Below are 21,920 nucleotides of genomic sequence, written 5' to 3' on the forward strand. Positions count from 1 at the left end.
GAAAAAGGAGAGACAGTCGGTGAGAGAGAATAAAGATGTCACATTTTAAAAAATTTCGCTGCATTTAACAGAATAATAAGACTTATCGGAGCCAGCAGACAGACAAGCTTTGATTTTTTAAACAGCTTTCATATGCACTGAAACGAGCATAATTGTTCACATTGTTCTTCAATATTTTACTAAACCGTAACACAAGCGGGATAGCAAACCCATGCCTGACCCTTTTCTAAAAGACTCTTCTGAAACAGGTTTTTTTTTTTTTTTTAAGAAAAATATTATTTTATTATCTCTATTGGTTCCTGCTCTTTCTGCCATTTAAAAACTTACTAACACCACAATAGCTATCCCTAAGCCTTTATTCAAATTTGATTTGCTGGAACATTTTCCTCAATTATTTTTCATAAACGAAGCAGTAATTCCATAACATATTAGTCCAAACACCTGGAAAACTCAGATAAGCTCATTCACCACGCATTTTTACCAGCAATTGTTTTTTAACACAATAGAGTTTTTCCCCCTGCCTTTGGAAATCTAAATCTAGGTCACATCTGGTAGGCAAAAGACTCCTTCTAAGCAATTTACTCACAAAGTGGGAAGTGGCTGATGATCACACCACTGGCACCCACATTTAATATCTGTTTAAATGAGATAACCAAGGTCTTACAGGGGCGGTGGCTGTCTTAGCTCCCCTTTCTCACGTCTAAAACATGAGACATGTTTGTCCTGTTTACTGTATAATGCGATGGAATGTCAAATTCATGTCTGATGAAATATGTTTCCTCTGCTAAGTGCATTCAGGATGAAAAATATTAGGAATGTAATGTTCAATTCCCTAAAAAGACTCCTCTTTAAAAGGGCTTGTACTTTTAAAATCAGAATGTGATGATGCTCTGAGTCACACCACCCTTACTAGGTGACAGGTCATTCTGAAAGGAGGAACTTTATGTCCAAATTTTCCTCCTTAGAATTTTCTTTTTGTGTTGTTAAAAATGTGACTAAATTAGAGTGTTTGTAAACCAGCTCTTTCCACCCTGTCATGAGGTTTTCCACTCCTGCGTCACCCGACTCATGAAAACCTTACCTGTCACTGTGTCTGAGCCCTTGTGCAAGGCGGACCAAGACCAGGAGGATAAACTCCAAAATGAGTCATCACTGAGAAAGAGGGAGTGCCAGGTATCACCTTCCATCTGTTTTTTTGTTTCCTTTGGAAACATGTAAATGATGTTTCTTTCCAAAGTTATTCCTGGTAAGATTTTATACATGAAGCCTTGCATTTGGAACATGGCTGTAGTCATTAGACTGACCCCAGGAAGTGAGTCAAGGTCAGGGGAGAAGTGAGTTGGAAGATCATTAGTGTTTCCATGACAAAGCATATTCCAATCATTTGAGAGCCACAACAGCAGCCATGATGCAAAAAGCACACCTTATGAGATAAAAACCCTTCTGAAGAAGCCTCTACAGGTCAATTTTATTTTATTTCTGACAACGTCAAGAGGAAGTCCTGCTATTTTGTTTCAATGAATACCCCTCAAACTAGTTGTCCAGTTAAATCTTTAAGGTATTCATGTTAATTATCCTTTATGGTAATTACACCTGAAATATACCACTCCAATCAATATTCTATCGGAACATATCATCAGGTGGTTGACTGGGAGGAAATTGTCACATTAATCAAATTGCTAAGAAAAATCTAAAGATAAAATGTGTATGTGGATAAAAAAAAATTTTAAGCTAAGCAATCCATACAAAAAGAAGTAACATTTGAAATTCACAAAACTGAAAAAGTCTAATTTTTTCTATTTTGATTATGTGTCCAATTAAAACAAATTTTTAAAATAAAATCAAATTGGTTTGATTCTTCCAATGTTCACATACTGGAAGCCATTCCATTTATCTCACTAGTTACAGATAGCTAGCTCTCCATATATATTTCCTAAATAGATTACTTAAGGTATGTTTTGTAACTAAGTAATGTCAGTAAATACAACACTTGGGGAAAATGTTTAAAAAACCTTATTTAGCTTAAGATATTTTACTATAAAAATAGCACAGATGTAATGCATACATTGTGAACACTCAGTAGAGGAGGCTCTGGCTCTGTGGGAACTGGTGAATGACTCTCCATTCTGCTTTGGGCCAAGGAGGGGTGGTTACCTGCAGCCTTTCATCCCCTTTAGGAAGCAGCATGCATATTGCTATGCAGCCTATGGAAGCTCAGTATGATCATTTCTTAGCACTGACTTTTAACTCCTTTCACATTGCAGGTCAAGAGAATGAAATGTTTTATCTTGGCCTGACACAGTTGCAATGTGATGATGGTAGCAACCATGATAAATGGGACAGCGACTCAGAAAAGGTGGGAGGGCTGCCTGAGACTGGCCATCCACTTGAGTCAGGTGTTTGGGTTTAGGACTCTGCAGAAGCATCAGTGTAAACACAAACAGCCCTTGGATAACCTGATGGGTGGGTGTCACTGACTCCAGGACCCCTGCCAGGAAGTTCCTGCTTTCCTGCCTGTGTCCTATCCCTCTATCCCTGCCTGAAATGAACATCTTTAGGCTCTCCTTAAATAGGATGTTCCTCTCTCCTCTTTTATTGTTTTGGGAACATGTGGTTCTGGTTATACCTGTCAGCCGGCCTTGGACAGGGGATATTTTTGACAGAGCATGGTTGCAACTGATGGTTGTTTATTTTTCCTCACCCAAATCTATGAATTTAACAGTACAGTTTCCAAACTGCTTGGCAAAAGAGTTGTTTTCATTCTATTTCCCCCTTGGTCTTGTTATTTTCTTGCCAGGTTTCTCATGGTATAAACTTTTCTCTTTTTTTCTTTTTGTATAAATTTTAATTGCTTATTAAAAGGAATTTTCTCTTCTTGTGTGTATTCTGTTAGGACAGCGGTGTGCATTTAGTATCTTTTGAAGAGAATAAACTTGCACATGTCCATTTATCAGTGGATACTATCTAGGCCTGATACTGTATTGTATTCATTACACTGATGAATAAGCTAAGTGTTACAGGGAGATTAAGAGACTGCTAAAATCCTAGCGCATATCCTCACAGATGCCCATTTTACTGATTCCTAGTGAGAGCTCCGGTTATTACTTTTATAATGGCCAAGAAAATAAAAAAGAGTGGTATTCCAGTTAAATTGCATTAAGATTTCAGTTATAACATCTAGTATTGGGGGAAAAAAAAAAAAAAAAACCTCAAAAGAAATAGAATGATTATCCAACGCAGTATTTAGCTGGTTTTCAACTTGGCAGAAAACAATCCGCTTTGGCCCAGTGTTCAACGTTAAATTAAATAACAGCAGCAAGCCAGGCCGAGAACACGATGTACTCAGCCACTGGCTTGAGGTCTGGGCCCAATTTTGACTACTGAACTGGCTGCACAAATTTTCCCAGAAGATTCAAGGGTACAAGCCTGGAAGGCCATGAAGGCTGTCAGAGATGTCCAGAGCTACTGACCATGCTGCCCACAGCATGGGCTGGTTTCACCCAGAGTGAATGGGAAGTCTTCCCAAAGGGAGGGGAGTGGCAGGGTTAGGAAGAGCCGCAGGGACAACTCGGCTGCAGAACTTTGCACGGTGGTGACTAGTACGAGGCTGACCTTGAATGTGGAGGGAAAAAATCCAGCAATATTCTTCATTTATTCAACAACGTTTATTGAGTCCTTAACTGCTTGCCAAGCACTGTTTAAGGAATACAGTGGTGAGCAGATGGACAAAACAAAACTTCTGACCTCATGGAACTTAAATCCTTGTGGGGAAGACAGACACCAATGTAAGCCAATATTGTAGGCAGTGTCTGGCCAGGCTAGCTGTAGAGAAACTTCAAGGGGAGTGGGCTGTGGGGTGAAAGCAAGGCAGCTGCTAGGATGCGGGATTGGAGAAGGAATTACTGAGAAAATAACATTCCAGTAGAGATGTGAAAGAGGAAAGGCAGTGAGAGAGGCTGACATCCAGGGAGGAGGAAAAGGGAAAAGGTACAAGCAAGACTGAAATACTGAGTGTGACTGGAGTGCCGTGAACTGTGGAGAAGGTGAAGCACAATTTTGGGGTGGGGACACTTCCTTAGATCGCTGGAAGTATTCTCTCTGCTTGAGAAGCCATTGGAGGATTCTGAGCAGAAGAGGAACTTGATCTGGCTTATATTCAATGACACTATCCCGGCAGCTATGTGTACTGCAGGCTGTAGCGGGCCACGGTGGAGACAGAGACTTCAGTTATGAGGCTATTACAAAGATGCAGGGAAGACACTCATGGTTTGGAGTGAGAAGGCAGCAGTGCAGGTGGCAAGATGCCGTCAAACTGGAGACATACCGTGATGGTCCAGCCATCAGTTTTGCCAGTAAACTGGATGTTGAGTGTGTTAGGATAACAACCAGGTTTCTGGCAGGAGTCACTGGAGAGAAGCAGCCACTACTGACAGGGCGAGACTGCGAGGGGAGCAGATTTGGAGGGGTGGGTGGGAAGACCAAGAATTTAGTTTTGGACCGATGAGGTTTGAGATATTAGACATCCAAAAGAGATAGCAAGTAGGCAGTTGGACGGATATACAGGGGAGAGACCCGGGTATAGAACATAAATTTGAGGTTGTCATCAAAAAGATGGTGATTACAGTCATGAGTCGGCTGGGGAACACTTAGGCAGTGAACAAGGGAAACAAGGGCAGGTCAAGGAGGATGGAACTCAGCTAGGAGGAGGAAGACGTCCAGGCCAATACAGACAAAGGGAGCATCCACACGGAGCAGCCAGAGAGGAAGAAAGGGATTACGAGACAGTCTTTTTTTTCTTAAGATGGAAGAAATGACAGCATCTCTGAATGCAAATGCTAATGATACCATAGTGGGGGGAAGCTGATGACGCGGAAGGGAAAGGAGCTACCTGCTGGAGGGAAGCCCTTCCAGAGGCGGGAGGTGGGACCAGCGTGCAGAACCAGGAGGGCTGATGTTTCACCCAGAGGAACAGCGGAAAGTCACGCACGCAGCAGCGCACAGGCTCTGGGGGGAGCAGATGTGCTGGTCTGGGAGTAGAGCATTTGAACGGTCTCTTTTGATGGCTTCATTTTCCCAGGGAGAAAGGAAGCAAGAAGATGAGGGGAGACTGGGGGCCAGAATGGAAGTGTAAGAAATGTGAGGCCAAAAAGTGTTGAAGTTGCCTAGAAGAGGGAAGGGAGGGATGTCCCAGGCTGGGCATGGATGGGATCTGCTGGTAGCCCACCAGGAGTTCCAAGGACACAGAAGATAAGGTTGGACAGACTGGGAAGGGGGCTAAGGGGAAAGTGGGCCAGTGAGAGCAATCCTAATGGCCTCGAGCTAACAGTGAGGGTGGGAAGTGGGGCTGTGGCTGTATCCAACAGCACACAGAGCCCTGGGCCGTCTCTTCACTCCTCCTAGCTGGATGAGGAAGGGGAAGAGGAGGAAGAAAAAAAAAGGTAGGGGGTGATCCCTACTCAGACTTACATCGGGGAGGGGAGTGAACAGTGTTCAGATCAGAGATACAGAAGTATCCCTGTGACACTCAGATGTTCCCCCTAAATATAAGGGATGCAGCTGTGAATGTGGGCTAGCAGTGTCCTTTTCATATGTGTAGCTAATGTTGGCTCCCTCAGCCTCTGAATTAAGAGCCCCTTATTTAGTACCCTTTGTGCTCAAGGTACTGGAGCCAGGTTCTGCAGGGGAATTAGAGTTGAGTATGTGCCTCTTCCTTTAAGGAGTCAACCACAGTAAATAAAGTAAGAAGTCTTAAGTGTCGCAAGTGAGCTACAGAGCCCAGCTGGGGAAGAGTGGAGGGGATGAGGGAGGGCTCCTTGTCAGAGGCTGCAATAATGAATGGGCTGGAAGGACTGGGAAAGTTTCAATGCTGGATGGGAAGAGTGCCTCATAAGCCAGAACAAAGGGGCCTCTGGAGTCACACACTAGCTTCAAGGGCAGGGTCTGGGGCAGGGTCTGGGGCAGGGGCTGGGGGTGGCTGGGAAAAGGGTTGGGAACTGAGGCTTTATGGTGGGATGGGTGTTGCTTACTGGGTAGGACAGCCCAGACTAAATTTAATGAATAAGGAATCACAGAAAATAACAAGGCAGGACCTTGAGAACAATTGTGGCAGCAATACATAGGCTCACTGAGGAAGGGAAGGGAAGTAAGTTGGGGAGCCATGGGAAGGTTACGGCCCCACCCAGGCCCAGAGCCTCCCCTGCCTGAACTGCAAGGGTGGCGGGAATGAGCAGGATACAAGAGACTCACAGAAGCACAGTCAGCTGTGTACAGGTGACAACACCAACAATGGCTCTGGGACTACATGGCCAGCCTCCTGCTGCGGCTTTGTGTTGGGTTCAATGTCTCAATTGAACCTGAGCAACAAACTACCCCATTCACACCACACGCAAAAGGTTTCAGTGGCAAACCAAATACCACCAAGCCACTCTTGGTATTTGGGGGAGAAAGAAAGCAAAACGGGGCTAAGGACAGTAACAATGGGAACTGCTGAAAAGAATAGCTGAGGAGGTTGAAAAACCTTAAAGAGATGAGACAGGGAGAAGAGCTAAAAGTAGAAAATAAAATGGAAGCAGTGGAAATATGTAAAAATATTGTTTCTTCAAGTGCGTTTCAAAGAGCACTGGTCCCAAAAGATAATCTAAAATTTAAATTTAGTACTCAGTCACTTTGTGCCAGCATTTTAATGACTTTTATGGAATAGAGACTCTATTTTAATTAATTTTCCTTCTTTTGTGTGTGAATCTATGCAGAGGTAAATTTCTATACTTCTTCTTAAAAACAGCAACATCCTTGTTTTAAAGATCATTATGAGACAGTTCATTCAGGTCTTGCTGCCCAGAGAATTAAAATCCTTTGCAGTCTTGTTTAGGTTTTTTTTTTTTTTTTTCAGCTGCTCCTTCTTCACATTATACATAATCGCAAAACACCTCATAGATTTTTCATTTAAATTACATATCATTGTTTTTCTTCCTGGGAATGCGAAGTCAATCACTGTTCCTGGAATAATCTACAGTCACATTTTCTATATTCTTTATAACCTGATTATGCCTTTGAATTTATAACTCTTCCTCTGTCCCTAATTTCCAATGTAGGGTAAACAGCATATACAATGTACAAGTAATAATCAGAAACATAGTTTTTCATATAAAACTGAGATACTGGATTGTTTGATATATACCTTCTCTAAAAAAAAATCAATCTTTTTTTAAATTTTTGTTCTAATTTCATGACAGTTACTGCTCTTGTTTATTGACGTGGCTGACACCCTGAGGAGATGATCTATCAAAGCATTATCACTTATTATCTGGACACTAAAAGTCCAAGAGAATTATTACTGCTCTTACTATTTTGATGAAATAGTTTTATTTTTTCCATTTGAATTTCTCAAATCATTATAAAGTAATAAAATAGGGAAAGAAATTGTCAATAATAAGTTATCAACTGTGCAACTTTCACATAAAGTGAATAATCAAGAAAGGAAGTGGGGGTGGCTGCTTCTGAAACAGATGATTCTTGAGGATGATGTAGTTCAGAATGGAAGTTTCCAACCGTTTGCTTGAAACTAAACTTTGAAGGCATTAAAATGGAAACGTACTGTCCCTCAAAATTTCTTCCAGATTTGTATTTTAGGTCGTGGTCTGGACCTCATATTTACCTCTTAACATTTTTTCCCGTGGGAGAAAGGATCACACAGCTTCCTGCACAAAGTAGTAGTTGTTTGCAAAAACCCCTTAGAGCTCTTCCCGCTGTCTGAAATTTGTCATTCGCCATCTCATCAAAAAGTAAGTATACCTAGTCTATTCTGTATGCTTGCTAGAAGTATCAATATTTCTGAGGCTCAAAAAATGTAGAGTCTAGCAAATTGCACGAGATGTGTGACATGGCTTTCCCAGGGCCTAAGAGCTACACACACAAAAGATGGCCTTTAAATTAGCCGGGTATGGTGATGTGCACCTGTAGTCCCAGCTACTTGGGAGGCTGAGGCAGGAGAATGGTGTGAACCCAGGAGGCGGAGCTTGCAGTGAGCAGAGATCATGCCACTGCACTCCAGCCTGGGCGACAGAGCAAGACTCCGTCTCCAACAACAACAACAAAAAGATGGCCTTTTAGAATTGCGATGAGGACTCACAGGGTCTTAGGAGAGAGTAGAAGTCATGTACTCTCCAGACTCTCATTTAGTAAACACACAATATTTCCTCCAATAATAAAGGGCTTTAATGAATATGGCTTATATTAATTGTGGCGTTCTGTTTAATATATTCTAAAACAGAAGGTCTTCAATTATAGGAAGTTTCAAACTCAGGCTGGGCAAAGAATTATTTGGAGAGCTTTGAAACCTGCAGATGGCTGGGTTCCCCATGGATTCTGGATCAAAGGTCTGAGGTAGGACCCAGGAATCTATGTAACACCTTTGAGGATTCCCTACACAACGCGAAGAAATACCCAACTCTGGAACCATGGCTCCCAATTATGAGTGGGGAAGTTTTTCAGACTATGGCAAATGCGAAAAAAATGTAATGGTGTTGTTCTTCTTAAAGCATCTCCTAATATAATACTATGTTACTTTCTCAGTGATCCAATTTCCATCATTGATTGCATGATTGAAAATATCCTTTTATACAATGAAGAGGCAAACCTGGTGGAATCAAATCCTAATTCACGACTAGCCCCAATATGTAGAGATTGGAAGACACTCTGAATTGTAAAGGAATTTAAAGTATATTGATCAACTGCCTGGGTGCTACTAAATAAGATAGGAAGGAAGAAAGCTAATCTTTTTGAAGACCTACTTTACATTCCAGGTACCTTATATAATGTTTATTTAATATTATACCATGAAGTATAATTAATATCATTTTATAAATGAGGAAACTGAAGAAACAGAAGCCATCAAGATAAACAGCTTGTCCTAAGGCAGTGAAAGAGAAGGAATGGTGCTACACTCTGAACCCAGGGTGTCTGACTGTGAAGCCTACTCCTATTTCATTGCACGACAGCATCCCCCAATATAATCCAGAAAACTCGAGTGATTATTACTCATGCTATGGAATACACGACTCAAGTTTAAAGTGATCTTGGTCAGTTGAAAAGAGGAGAGTCTAACAAAAGAATGAAAAAGAAAAGTACAGAACACTGCAATCAGGAACTAATAATCCTGAAAGAAAAACAAGAGGACAAAGGACTTCCTGGCCAAAGTGCAGAAAAGAAAGATCTGGTAATATGATCAATACAATTCTGAAATGTACAAGAGCAATGGCATGTGTATAATCCTAGAGCATGACATACTAGTCATCATGTGGCTGATGAGAAGGAATCAAAGGAAAGAAACACAAATGATAGACAAGGCAGAAAAGAAGGACCACAAAGAAGGAGAAAAGGAACTAGGGTCATTTATCTACTGCAGGAGAAGGCGAGCAGGTGCCCTGCCACAGGAGCTTCCCAAGAGGAAAGATCATTTCTTACCACCTTTGCTGTGTAGTGATTAACAGTCTCTTGAACACGGTGGACACCTGACAAGTCTTTACCGAACAAATATTGTAAAAGACACAGGAAGCATTTGTAAAGAGAACAATAACCATGAGTGGTCTGTGTATAGATGGAGAAAAATATTTTTGAACATATAAACATAAAAGCAGGAGTTCAAGTTCGTACAGAGAAAGGCTGAGAGAGGCTTTCCCCTGTCTATGCACAATGCAGTCAGTATTCAGCAAAAGAGCAAGTAAATTAATTTTGGTTGTATTCAGTCCATAAAACTGGAATAAATTACAAAGGAGGTTTATTCCGCCCTTGGGTTAAAGAATAGTCACCAGACACTAGAGAGATCAGTTATTATTGTCCTTCCCAATCTCTAACAAGTCTAAAACTGCTATACTTTTTTTCTTTATTCTCACTGACACCTATTTCTCTTCTAGATTTTTATACCTGACTCCCAAGCTGACACCTTAGCCAGTGTCTTTGACATAGTGCAGTCGTATGACTCTTCCTAAATAATAGCTCCAATCGAGTCACTCTTTCATTTAGAAAAACAAAATCAAATCCAAGAGCTTCTAAATGATTATTTCAAAAGGCCTTCCATGAGCTAACTCTAATCCCCTTTCCTAATATTATGCCACCCTCCTTTCTGAAATACACCAAATGGAAATGCCCACTTTCCCCATACCCTCAGTATTTCCCTTCCCAAGGCCTTTGCTCCTGCTGCACAGGAGCTTTCCCTACTCAATTTGTGTAGGTTCAAATCCTATCCATCTTCAAAGGCCACACATTCTAAATACTGCTCCTAACTGCTTTGCAGAAAAGGATTCTCTCCCTGCTGAACTCCTAGAACACCTTGCTTCTCCCCTCTTGCACAGAACTGACTATTTTCAAACTTGAGTTCAGTTATTTTGGTAAATCTTTATGTCATACACTAAACACAAATTCCTTGAGACAAAATTAGTCTTACTCATCTTTGTGGCCCTCACATGACCTGGCTCATATGTTATCATGTATCTACAGTGTATGTGAGAACATGTTTGTGGAATCAAAGATCTCTCATGGTAAAGCTCACTTTAATTTTCCTGTCTTTCTCATTTGTACTCTTTTTTTTTCCTATTTAGATTAAAGTCCTCAGACATTGGGCAATGGGCATGATGGGGAACAAAAAGGAGGAAAAAGTAGAAGTGAAAAGTAAAGACAACAAGAAATCTTATTTCATGGTCTCTCCTCCACAGACTTCCAGTGTTTACAGAGGGGTTTATTAAGAAGAGAGGCATCTTTGGCTGCTTTTGGATGATCTTACATGAGCAACAAGACAACATGCTAAGAAAGAAGGAAGAGGTCTGAACATGAGCTCCACTGAGGATGCCAAGAGATGGTCAGAAGAAAAGAAGGGTTTTTCTTAGTATGGCGATAACAGATGAAAGTCTACTGTGGTTTGAATGTCCTCTCCAAAATTCACGTTGCAAATTTAGTTGCCATTGTAACAGTCAGTATTAAGAGGTGGAGCCCTTAAGAGGTGATTAAGTCATGAGGTCAGAGTTCTCGTGAATGGATTAATGTCATTATTGTGGAGTGGGTTTCTGATAAAAGGATGAGTTTGGTCTGATTTCTCCTCTCTGTCTCTCTTGCTTGCTTCTGCCTTCTGTCATGAGATGACCCTACCAGATACCAGCACTATGCTCTTGGACTTCCCAGCCTCCAGAACCATGAGTCAAATAAACTTTTATTGTTTATAAATGACCCGATTTGTGGTATTTTGTTATAGTCGCAGAAAACAGACTAAGACAAAATCCTTACCAGAAAATTTGCGGCCAAACTTTCACCAATGATAAAAAGAGACTAACAGAAAGTAAGAGCATGGAAATAAATACTAGTGGCAAAACGTTATATCTTCAGCACTCAATGCTGTGAAATATATATCCATCAATGACTAGAAAGTTAACTGGGTACGTATCAGAGAGACACGAAGTGAGTATCCGTCAAGAATAAAGTGGTATAAACTCAATACTTGTAATGATTAAATAGATATAGGTCATTTGTCATGACTGTATATGGAGTTTGTTTTAGAAGTCTTTAAGCTAGCCAAAATTTCTGCTGTATGTTAATTATAATGGTCTGGGGTTCTTCAGAAAGTAAAAAACAGAGAAATGTCTAATAAGATAATGCTAGTAGGATTCAAACTATTAAAAGTAATTTTATTTAATAAAATGGCTATCGTAGTCCTATGATCCTACCATGGGAGCATTTTCTGACTTCGTTACTCATAGAAGTAAGGCACAAATATAAATCATTCCCTTTATTAAGTACCTAAACTGGCTAAAAGACACATGTAACTCACTTTGATGTCGTCTTTACCTATGTGCATGTGTGTGCCTTTGTACATAGACATATAGCAATATCTAAAGAAATTATTCAAAGACATATAAGGAGAATCCACTGAATTGGTAGTACAATTACAAAGACTTTTGTTTATCATGTTTACTATGAAGAGATATTTCATAAAATTCTGAGTAAAAAAGACCAAATTAAATCACTGTAAGGACAACACCTACACAAAATCTCAGACAAAAGTTGGTATGCCAGTATGTGTTTTGACCAAGATCTCCAACTTGAATAAACTATGTTAAAATTAATAATAAGCCACAATTAATTACTGCATCATTAGCAACACCAATACGTAAATTACACATATTAAACTGAACATCAATTACACTGCTCAAGTGATGCATTGCTTGGATATTTACTGGACTAAATGGAAAAGCTCATCAGAGATACTGATCGATATGCTAAGCAGATGCCATTTATTAACTCCTAGGCAGGTGCCAAGTTTATTTTCAAACATTGTTTCTCAGAGATAGTTACTTATTCCTCTAAACAGGAAAACAGCATGTTGAAAATTCGTGGCTAAGACCTATTTCTAAGTAAGACTTCTCATTCCCTTACAAATAGCTTTATATTTGTCTACTTTCATACCTACTGTCTGAAAAGGTTATTATATGAGATAATCTATAATCCATATAATAGAGTTCTATTAAAGTGCATCCCCTCATGCTCTCTTGAGAACTGATGTTGTTGAAGGATAAACACAAAGAAAGGTATCCTTATTTAAACTAAGGACACCGAGGGACAAAGGAACCTCAAATGGCCAAGAAAGGGAGCCTGGTGTTCTACACAGTGTGCTGGGTGACAGGGAAGTACAAAACAGGTTATGCTCTGCTTTGGGCTATCACTGCTTGAAATAAAATAGCTGTATTTGAAAATGCAGTAACTTTTTTCATCAGTATCACCGACACCAGCATTTTTATCATTGCCAGCAGAAAGATAACAGCCTCGTCATGCTGATGCTGCTTATATTCCAAAGATAGGTAAATTGAAAATATCATCAGTGGGAGACTCATTACAGGTCTTCACACGTGATAGAATAATAATGTCCCTCTCTTGCTTCGGTGCTCCTGGAGACCACAGCATCCACGTGGTGTTCATGTAAATAAAACCCCACATACCATCAAGAAATCCATTCATTTTCTCAGAAGTTCAATTTTGAATGTCTCTAAAGAGCTACAGTGTCAACTTGGGACTGGCAGTGGCCTGGATTAATCACCAAATCATCTTGAAAGCCTCATGGGCCATAAAACAATCCTATATTAGAGTAACAACAACAAAGTCACACAAGAAGCACCAGCAATTGCTATTTCCACTGCCTTCCCTTGGAGCCAGCTTTGTTCTCTACTCTACGTACATTTTTGCACTTCACGTCTCACCGCTAACTCTGAGGTAAAAAAAATGGTATTCTCCCTCTTTTACAGATATGGAAGCTGAGATGTTGAGAGATCAAGAGATTTCCCCAAGAAGAAGCCTGGACTTGAACCCACTACTTGCTGTGTAATACTTTCTAAAGTCTGTGCATTGGGTGCCAGAGTTCCTGTGTGAACTTCCCTTTTAAAATCACAGTTAGGGAACTGTTGAGTCCAGATTCCTATCTAACATATTAGAAAACTGCCCAAGGAAGTGGGCCATGTGTGTTTGAAAATGATCTGGAGTCTACCCCTAAGGTAGACTTTCCCATCATCTGTACCATTAGGGGAAGGAGAGAGAACAAATTCCAGCAGGAAGTTCAACTTTATCCTAAGTGGCCCACTGCAAGCTTGACATTTTTATTAAGACTTTTGATCTTTTTTAAAAGACTTTTGATCTTTCTAATAAAGCATGCAAATATTGCATTTCATTCCACAATACATCAATTTTTGACAAAAAATGTTTTTGCGTTATGTATCATCAAGGAAAGTGATGCTCCCAGAAGATGCACCATGCTTGGCCTTGCGGTTTCATGGAGCCCAGGCTTTCCAGACAAGAAGCATTTGAGATGGGACAGCAACTGGACAAGGGCTCTCACTCAACGGTTCCACCATGGAGAGCGACCTCTCCTCCCCTTTTCCTAAGGACAACCTCCCCAGACAGACAGAGGTTATTTCAAAAATACAGGGTAGCTAAGCTGGAAAAGCCAAGACTTGAGAAAGAATCAGAAAGGAAAGCCAAATCCAAGATCCTTTCACATTAAAAACAACAATAGCAATTCTAAAAGTAGAAAAGTAGTACATGCATGTTGCAGACTGGGGAGGCAGGTGATATTTTTAACGTGATAGAATCTTAGAAGTCAATTTTTAAAAGACTTTGGGCCTCACTCTCAGCCCACTGGAGACATGGAGGAAGACGTTTCAACACTGATACTGCTGAAAGGGCAAAAGAGGCGCAACTGCTCTAAGGACTGTGCTTTTTTTCTCTTTTCATTTGCCAGCCTCACTTCTCCCTTGATTCTTTGACAAGGTTGGTGAAAGTCTTTAAAGTAAGAATCCTTTCTTCAAAAAGGGGCATCATTTATTCTAAATCAATTCTTGATACTTTCTTGATCTGTTGCCTCCTCTACGTCCTGCTGTCTTATGATGATGAAGGAAATTCTGACTTCCTTTCCATTCTGAATGGATCTAATATACTGGACCACAACCATAAATATTTTCAAAGAACTCTCACAAACACTAGGTATTTTATAATAATAGTAATCTAATTTATGTACAAGAGAGCCTAAATCCAAAGTCAACCACAACGTTCTCACATAGCAGTACAACGCAGCCGTTTGCCTACGGATGTCACTGGGATCTTCAGACTTAAACCTGTCAGACTGGATTTTGATTCCTTATATTTTAAATTGTAGTAATAATTTCTTAGAATAAATAAAAGGATGAAAATAAAAATATTACAATTGGTATCAATCGACGGTACAGCCAGAGAACAGCAACTATGTGTCTAGTTGCATGCTAGTCACCAGAGTAAAGAGAAAGAACTAGCGACACAGACATTGTCATTCAGCTTTGATAAGTACTTAAAAAACATCCAGGCCTTTCTCATTTTTATTAATATCAAGAATGAACTGGTTTTACTTAAAAACTGAAATAATATGTTTCCTTATCAAAAAGGCAAGAACAATTTAACTATCAATATAAAATCTTTCATGCAAAAATCTTCAAGTGTCTTTTAAACTGAAAGTATTTTCTTTTTTACAGAATTTTCTATCTTTTACCAAACACTTGGCTAATTTTGAGCTCAAAACTTTCCTTTCAATATTCTTTCTGAATATGCATAATACACCAAATTAACATCAAAATTAAAAGGTAGGTTTCCTAAAATATAAAATTTCAATACATGCTGTGCAAGCCAGAAAGCTCTATGCCTTAAGAAAACAAAGACAGTATAAAATATTGCTTCGGTTTCCTTTATCACACTGCTGATAGAAAGGAAAACCACAAAACAGTATCAAAAAATTAAACTGTTTTTATACATTGAAAATCTTTTACAGAGAAATTCTTGTTTACATAATAAAAATGGAAAATAATACGATTTCAGTGCAATATACAGGTTTTAAAATATATTATTTCTGAAATCAAATACTTGACATTTGACTCAGTATTTCATTCCAAAAAATGACAAGAGAAAAGGAATGGCATCCCCCACGGTACGCCTGTATCCTCCCACCATTTTCTTGTAACGATGCTGTTTTATAGATGGAACTGCCACAGCAAAATGACCAATATAACACATAACAGAACAAAAAGGGCAATAAATCAACAGTGACACTGTAGCCCATTAAAATGCAGTCAGCTGGTATTGCAGAAAGAATAAAATTTTACCCTCATTTTATATTCTTTGTAGCCAGAAAGGAAATTTCAGAATCCTCAAGCAGCCCTTCAAAGAGATGCTGAAAATCTAACCAAATTCTCCTCACACCAACCCTCTGTATTAACTTCCGTAGCCAAAACACATAGCACTGATGTCCCCCTCTGTCATTTAATATGAAATGCCCACAACAGTGCATGTGAATTGTTCATCATCTATATTTACAGAATACTGCATGTGACAAAAAGTAAGATACCTAGTTAGTTGGAAAACGGTAGTATTAAGTTAGCCACTTCTTTCAATCAGTTGGTTATCTGCTTAAATGAGTTTAGCCATTTTTTATTTATAAAGAAATCTAAAGGAGGCATTTTCTTCCCTTAATTTTTATCCAAAATTCTCTCAAAAGGTTAAATTGAAGCTTCTGACACTGAAAAGGACTCCAGTATCATACAGATAGTATGTTTTCAAGTGCAACTGAGTATATGTTAACTTAGTTTATTACCCACTCACCACTATTACAAATAGTTCAAGATGTTGGTAAGCTCATGCAAGTGGAGCATTTACTGAACTGTTTATGTTGGTCTTAACAAAGGCCCTAAATATGAGTTCCTGCGGAGCAAAGAGCGTACCCTACACTTCCAGGAATGTTCCTCCTCTCTAATGTAGAGCTCAAGGTATGGCCGGCTCTCCGAGGGGTGAAAGCTCATCGATGGAAACGATGAATGAATGGATGAATGATTGCTTCTCTAGTATACTAGAGGATAGTGCTCACAGGACAGCTCCCTAAAGCTACATATTTCAGTGACAGAAAGCTGCAACTTTGGTTTCTGTCAGAGCTACACTGTATGCACTGTCTGAAGGGAGGCTAACTGGGGGGGGTCTGTGTAGCTCTTGGTCCAGCTGCCCCTCCTGAAACCCCATTCACCCTGACTGCAGTCACAGCTGGAAGTGCCACTGTGGCAGGGATGTTATTTATTTATTTATTTTTTTAAAAAAGCAGTGTGAAAATTAGTTCACTCTTCAAGGGAATTTTATCTTTTACAAATAACTTCATCCCATCAAAGAAAATACAGCTGGACTCTGAGTGTCGTTCATGTGCCAAGCACTGAGTGGCAGGCTGAGGAAAGTTTGAAGATACATAAAATATGGCCCCTGGAAGGGATTCTAAGCATTCCTTTGATATGGCTGACCCTGTCCCTAAGTTCCCTAGCATGTGCTCCCCTCCATGCTGACTGCAGCTGGTCCATTCTCCATGACCAGTACTTACTGTATTAATTTCCTGGCTTTTAACTCTTCTATTCACATCAACTTACTCTGTTTTTTTTTTTTTTTCCAGTGTGTTGATAGTTTTCCATTTCTTAGTTTTACTTTCGGTCTTTTGACCTTTTTCATCTCTTCTCCAATGTTTCTAGTGTGGCTGCAGTATACAGTGCAAACCTGATCCTTTCTGCCCCTCCTAAAACACTTCAATTGCTTCCCACTGCTCCTGGGATCAAGACCGAAGTCCTTAATGTAAGGTACACAGTCACAGTTGGCCTATACAATCTTACTGCTCACCCCACACATCCTTTTTGCTCTCTGCTCTCCAGCCATGATGACCTTTCTGCAATTCTTCATATCTGCCTATGCTTCATCGCACCACAGAACCTTTGTATGTGCTGTTACTGCTACCGACTAAGCTAATGTTCAGTAAACAATCCCACCATCTTCAAGCCATACATTGTCCTCCCTGCTACTCAGTGTGGCTAAGACCCGATCAGGTATATCTTCATCTTACAAATAGAGAACCTTGGGTCCACAGAAGGACAGACATTTAGCTCTGCCATGGTTTACTGCAGATAAAGAGGACTTAGGATGTGAGGTACGGGCTGATGGGTGGGAAGTAGAGAAGTGGACAGACACAGTCAGCGGAGTAGGAGGAAAACAGATAATGTTGGTAGGAGTGGCTGGGCCATTCTCTTAGAAAATCAATTAACATTCAACCTTTTTAATGGCTCTTGCCAAAAGCAATGGCTGACTGAAATTATGCTTTTGTAAGTGGGTTGAAAAACCATTGGTTTGTTTTATTTGCAATGGAAAAGCTTATTAAATTTATATATATATATAAAAAAGAGACATATTTTGCAATCTTGCAGAAAGTAACAAAATCAGTCAAAAGAAGATGAAATAAACCAGTTTCAAAATATTCCTTCCCTCAATCAAAATTTGCTCAAAATTTACTCACAATAATAAATGAAAGCTATAAAATACCTAGGAATAAATTTAGTAAGACAGGTCATCAACTGTTATTCATTCAGTCATTCAGCAAACAATTCAAAATACTTCCTGGGTGCCTGCGGGCTACACTGGGAACAGGAGAAAGCTGTTTCATGCTTTTGTGAGTTGAAACACCTAGGGTTTGTTTTATTTGCAATGGAAAGGTCTACTGACTTAAAATAAACATATATATAGCATTCTCCACAGCATGTCATGGTTGGCTGGGTTATTAAATCATAAACAAAGATATCTTAATTTAAAATAAATAGCCTAGATATATGTGTAAAATAAAAAGGTTTTAAAGAGATTCCTAGCATGTATAGCTTTCTATTTGCTTCCCAAATCATTTCTGCATTATGAACAGTGAATCACAAGATAAAGGAAAGAAAGAGACTAGGGGCATTTCCAATTTCTAGAACTTTCTCTGTGTGTACTCTTTAGAGCAGGATTTCTGAGGTAGACAGAACCTTCATTCCAGTCAGACATTCCACTCCTCTTTACTATCTCCTAAATCTAGTTAGTAACTTAGCAAAGCATTTTTTTTTAAACTGTGGGTGACAACTCATTAATGGGAAATGAAATCAATTTAGAAGGTAGCAACCAGAATTTTTTTTTCTAAAATGAAAAAGAATAATGTAGAACAGAATACAAAAATCAGGGTATATCTTATGTATGCAGTGGGTAGTGTTGGAAGTATGGTTCTAAAAGTTTTCGTTGCAGTTAAACTTACATGTATGTATATGTGTGTATACAGTACTGGGTGATGATGTATTTCTTATCATTGATTGGGGTCAAGAAGTTTAAGCAACACTCCCCAGGGCAATGACAGGACTGCTCATGAAATGTCCTCGCATTCCACAAACTCCTTCTTTGGAACCCTCCTGACACCTGGGCCACTCAAAGATCTCAGTCAAGAAATATTTATGAGCTTTTTTTTTTTTTTTTTTTTTTGAGACAGAGTCTTACTCTGTCACCCAGGCTGGAGTGCAGTAGCTTGATCTCAACTCACTGTAACCTCTGCCTCCCGGGTTCAAGCAATTCTCCTGCCTCAGCCTCCTGAGTAGCTATCATGCCTGGCACAGTCCTAGGTGCTGGGGTCAGATCACCAAGGTTCTTGTTTTCATTGGTGGTAGACAAGTAGGGGAGGGCCCACCTACACTAAGGGAAACCTAACCAGCAAGCACCACATACCAGTACAACAGGGACAGCAAGGCGAAGGACTCATGATCTCACAAAAGCTTCCCAGTGCAAGTACAGCATCAAATAGGATTTTTAGGGGCAAGATGTCAGCACAGTTAGAAGAAAATGAACAAAAAAGAGCTGAAGGCACTTCAGAATGTATACCTCCTGTATCTTCTATTGGCTTCTGGAAGGGCCAGGATTGATCTATTAAACACAGCGGTTGAATGGGTCAGAGATGGAAACCGTTCAGAGCTGTCCCACTGACCATTTCCTAGGCTGTTTGCCACAGTGAGAAACGGTTTGAAATACAGGTCCTTTGGTTCCCATCAGTTGTAAAACTACTGTCTTTTCTTAGGTTTGCTGAATGACAAGTATGATACTAATTTTTCACTCATCTGACTATGCACTTATGTAGGTTTTGGGGTTACTAATGCAAATGTACTTGATGCCAAGGTGTCTAGGCAACCATACAAAGTAAAACTCCTGAAAAGAGTTAGTTGATTCATACCTGGCACAGATAAGGTGCTCAATAAATGTCAAATAAATGATCGAATGAATTAAGTCTCAGGCTTGCGGTATGACTCCTGAATAAATCCCTTAAAAAAAGACAGTGTTACTTCTATCGAAGTTGATGGGTGATGCAAATGGAAAATGCAAAAGAAATATCATTTGAGTGTGAATTTATCTGGGTAAGATTAACCATCATTAAAACCAGCAGTAAATACTGAAGAAAGAACAAGAATAGTTTTTTACTGGTTTTTGAGGCTTATTCTGACACTCCATCATTTTAATCCCTAATAAACCAAAGTAAATGAGGTAGATCACCTGTAGCTCTTAAGAGGAATAGCAGCCACACATTGCAGTTGTGTGTGTGTCCTTTGGACTAGCTCCAAAATAATGACACTCACTGGGTCTGAATGCCTTACGACGGGGGCTGCTTTATGAAGTATCTTCTCAATCAGGCAAGTTTTAGAGTGAAAGCTATATTCAGAAGGTTCGCTTACTTCATTCCTAGTAAACAACATGCTTCATTTGAACTTAGTGGATTATAGGTAAAGCTTGGGAAAAGGACTGTTGAATTATATTTCATAAGTACTTGTTTTACGAAGGTGGGAACAACCCATTTTTAACAATGTACTGATGAGTCTGGTGCTGGCTCAGACAATGGGTGGTTAGAGTTGCTGAAAGATCCCAATAACCTTCAAGATGGACTCCTAATCCTACACAGAGTACCACAGGCCAGTCCTGAAAGGTGAAGGTTTTAGTGGGGAGGACTTAAGAAAGGCATTGTCCCTCAAATACTTTTACTTGTGGGAAGAACACTTCAGAAGCTTGGGAGAAGGAAGAGTCTGTAACAAGTAGAACTTCAATCAGGAAAACAAATACTCCTAAAAGAAACTTGAAGGCAAGGGAAACAGAACTGTCAATAAATTGATAGCTTTTCGGCCCTGAAATAGAGAACTGAAAATATGTACAGAATTCCAGTGGAGAAGGAAATAGAATTATTTTACATTTCTTTACCTTATAACACCAGTCTGTAATTTTCCTGAGGCTTAGCTTTCTTTATTGTCCAAAATAATAAGTTCACAGAACAACTTAAACATTTGTAATTTATTACCATGAGTTAAGCTTTACCATTTTCTTAAATGTTAGGGGACATTGCCTAGTTTCACACACAAAAAAACAATTGCTGGAGTGAAAATCATATAGAAAGTAGTTTCTGCTCTTACTTGGCTTTGATCAGGCCTAGACTATACGCAGGTGCTTCTGAAACCAGAATTTTGAGTCCTGCCCATGTAATTATGTTAGAAATCTTGACAATGACTTGCTTTTGTTGAAGCAAAAAAGTTTGTCTTCTGGAGTTCACTAGAAGTAATTTACTGCACTCTTTTCCTATATGAATGTATAGAGACGTCTACAAGGCTTTAGCGGGAAGAGTGAACAAGCTCATTTCTCTTGGTTTAAGGAAGCACAGTTCAACTCCGTGACTCTAAGCCAATTTTTCTAAACTTTCCTAAATTATTCAAAGCATCTGACTTGCAGATATGCCTCTGCATGATTTATATAAACACTGTGCTTTGCAACAAGGATCTATAAGGAATGCAATCAGCTCTGCAACTACTGTATGTACACACAAAGCTGTTAGAACATTGTCACCCTAAACACCTTTGGGGAGCTTCATTTAATAATACTGGCATCCAAGATTGTGTATAGCTAAATGTATGTGCAAACTAGACCAGGCAAGGTAAAAAATAAACCTCTTGTACCCTTAAATCTCAATACCATTTCAGACTAATTTGGAAAACTAGGAATATATCTTTATGTATTTTGTTGGAAACCCTGTTTGATGTTATTGCTATTTCAAGTCCAGCAAATTTCATTTCTATATAACATTAGGCTAGAAAGAAACATACCAACAGACCAAACACACAATGAAAACATGCAGTGGAGTTGTACTTGATGCATGGATATAAATGTGCACACAGAAGAGGCCAAGCATGTCACTTAATTTAATACGAGCAAAGGTCTGTACCAAGGGTCTGAAACATTGTAAACAGGCCTTAAGCAAAGGAGGAAATGTAGAGGGGAAACAAAGCTGAGAAAAATGAGTGGGAAATGGGCAAGATGACTCGTCTGTACTCGAACATCTGACCTGTTAGTTGGCCGTCGCCTGCAGCGGGGGCGATGCGAATGTAAGGTGTTGTAAGCTGAGTCACGATTATCGCAGCTAAGGCAAAGGAAGATTTCCAGGTCAGCATGCATGAGGGAGAAAAAAGCCAGACTGAAGCTAGGCTAGCAAGAAGAATCCCCATCAGTCTATCAAATTGTCGCAACTT

The 21,920-nt window shown here is 39.6% G+C and overlaps 1 protein-coding gene across 4 annotated transcripts in view; it reads right to left on the reverse strand.

Moving 5' to 3' along the window:
- Positions 1-21,920, reverse strand: part of PTPRM (protein tyrosine phosphatase, receptor type M) — an 840,737-nt gene that overhangs the window by 264,148 nt on the left and 554,669 nt on the right. Inside the window, exon 14 of one of the 4 annotated variants that reach the window (XM_025365054.1) lies at positions 21,737-21,811. The exons of the other annotated variants lie outside the window; for them this stretch is intronic. Within the exon in view, the coding sequence (XP_025220839.1) occupies positions 21,737-21,811 (75 nt within the window). The remainder of the gene's footprint in view (positions 1-21,736; positions 21,812-21,920) is intronic. 4 annotated transcript variants of the gene reach the window in all.

Source organism: Theropithecus gelada, chromosome 18 (genome assembly GCF_003255815.1).
Source record: "Theropithecus gelada isolate Dixy chromosome 18, Tgel_1.0, whole genome shotgun sequence".
Classification (NCBI taxonomy): Eukaryota; Metazoa; Chordata; class Mammalia; order Primates; family Cercopithecidae; genus Theropithecus; species Theropithecus gelada.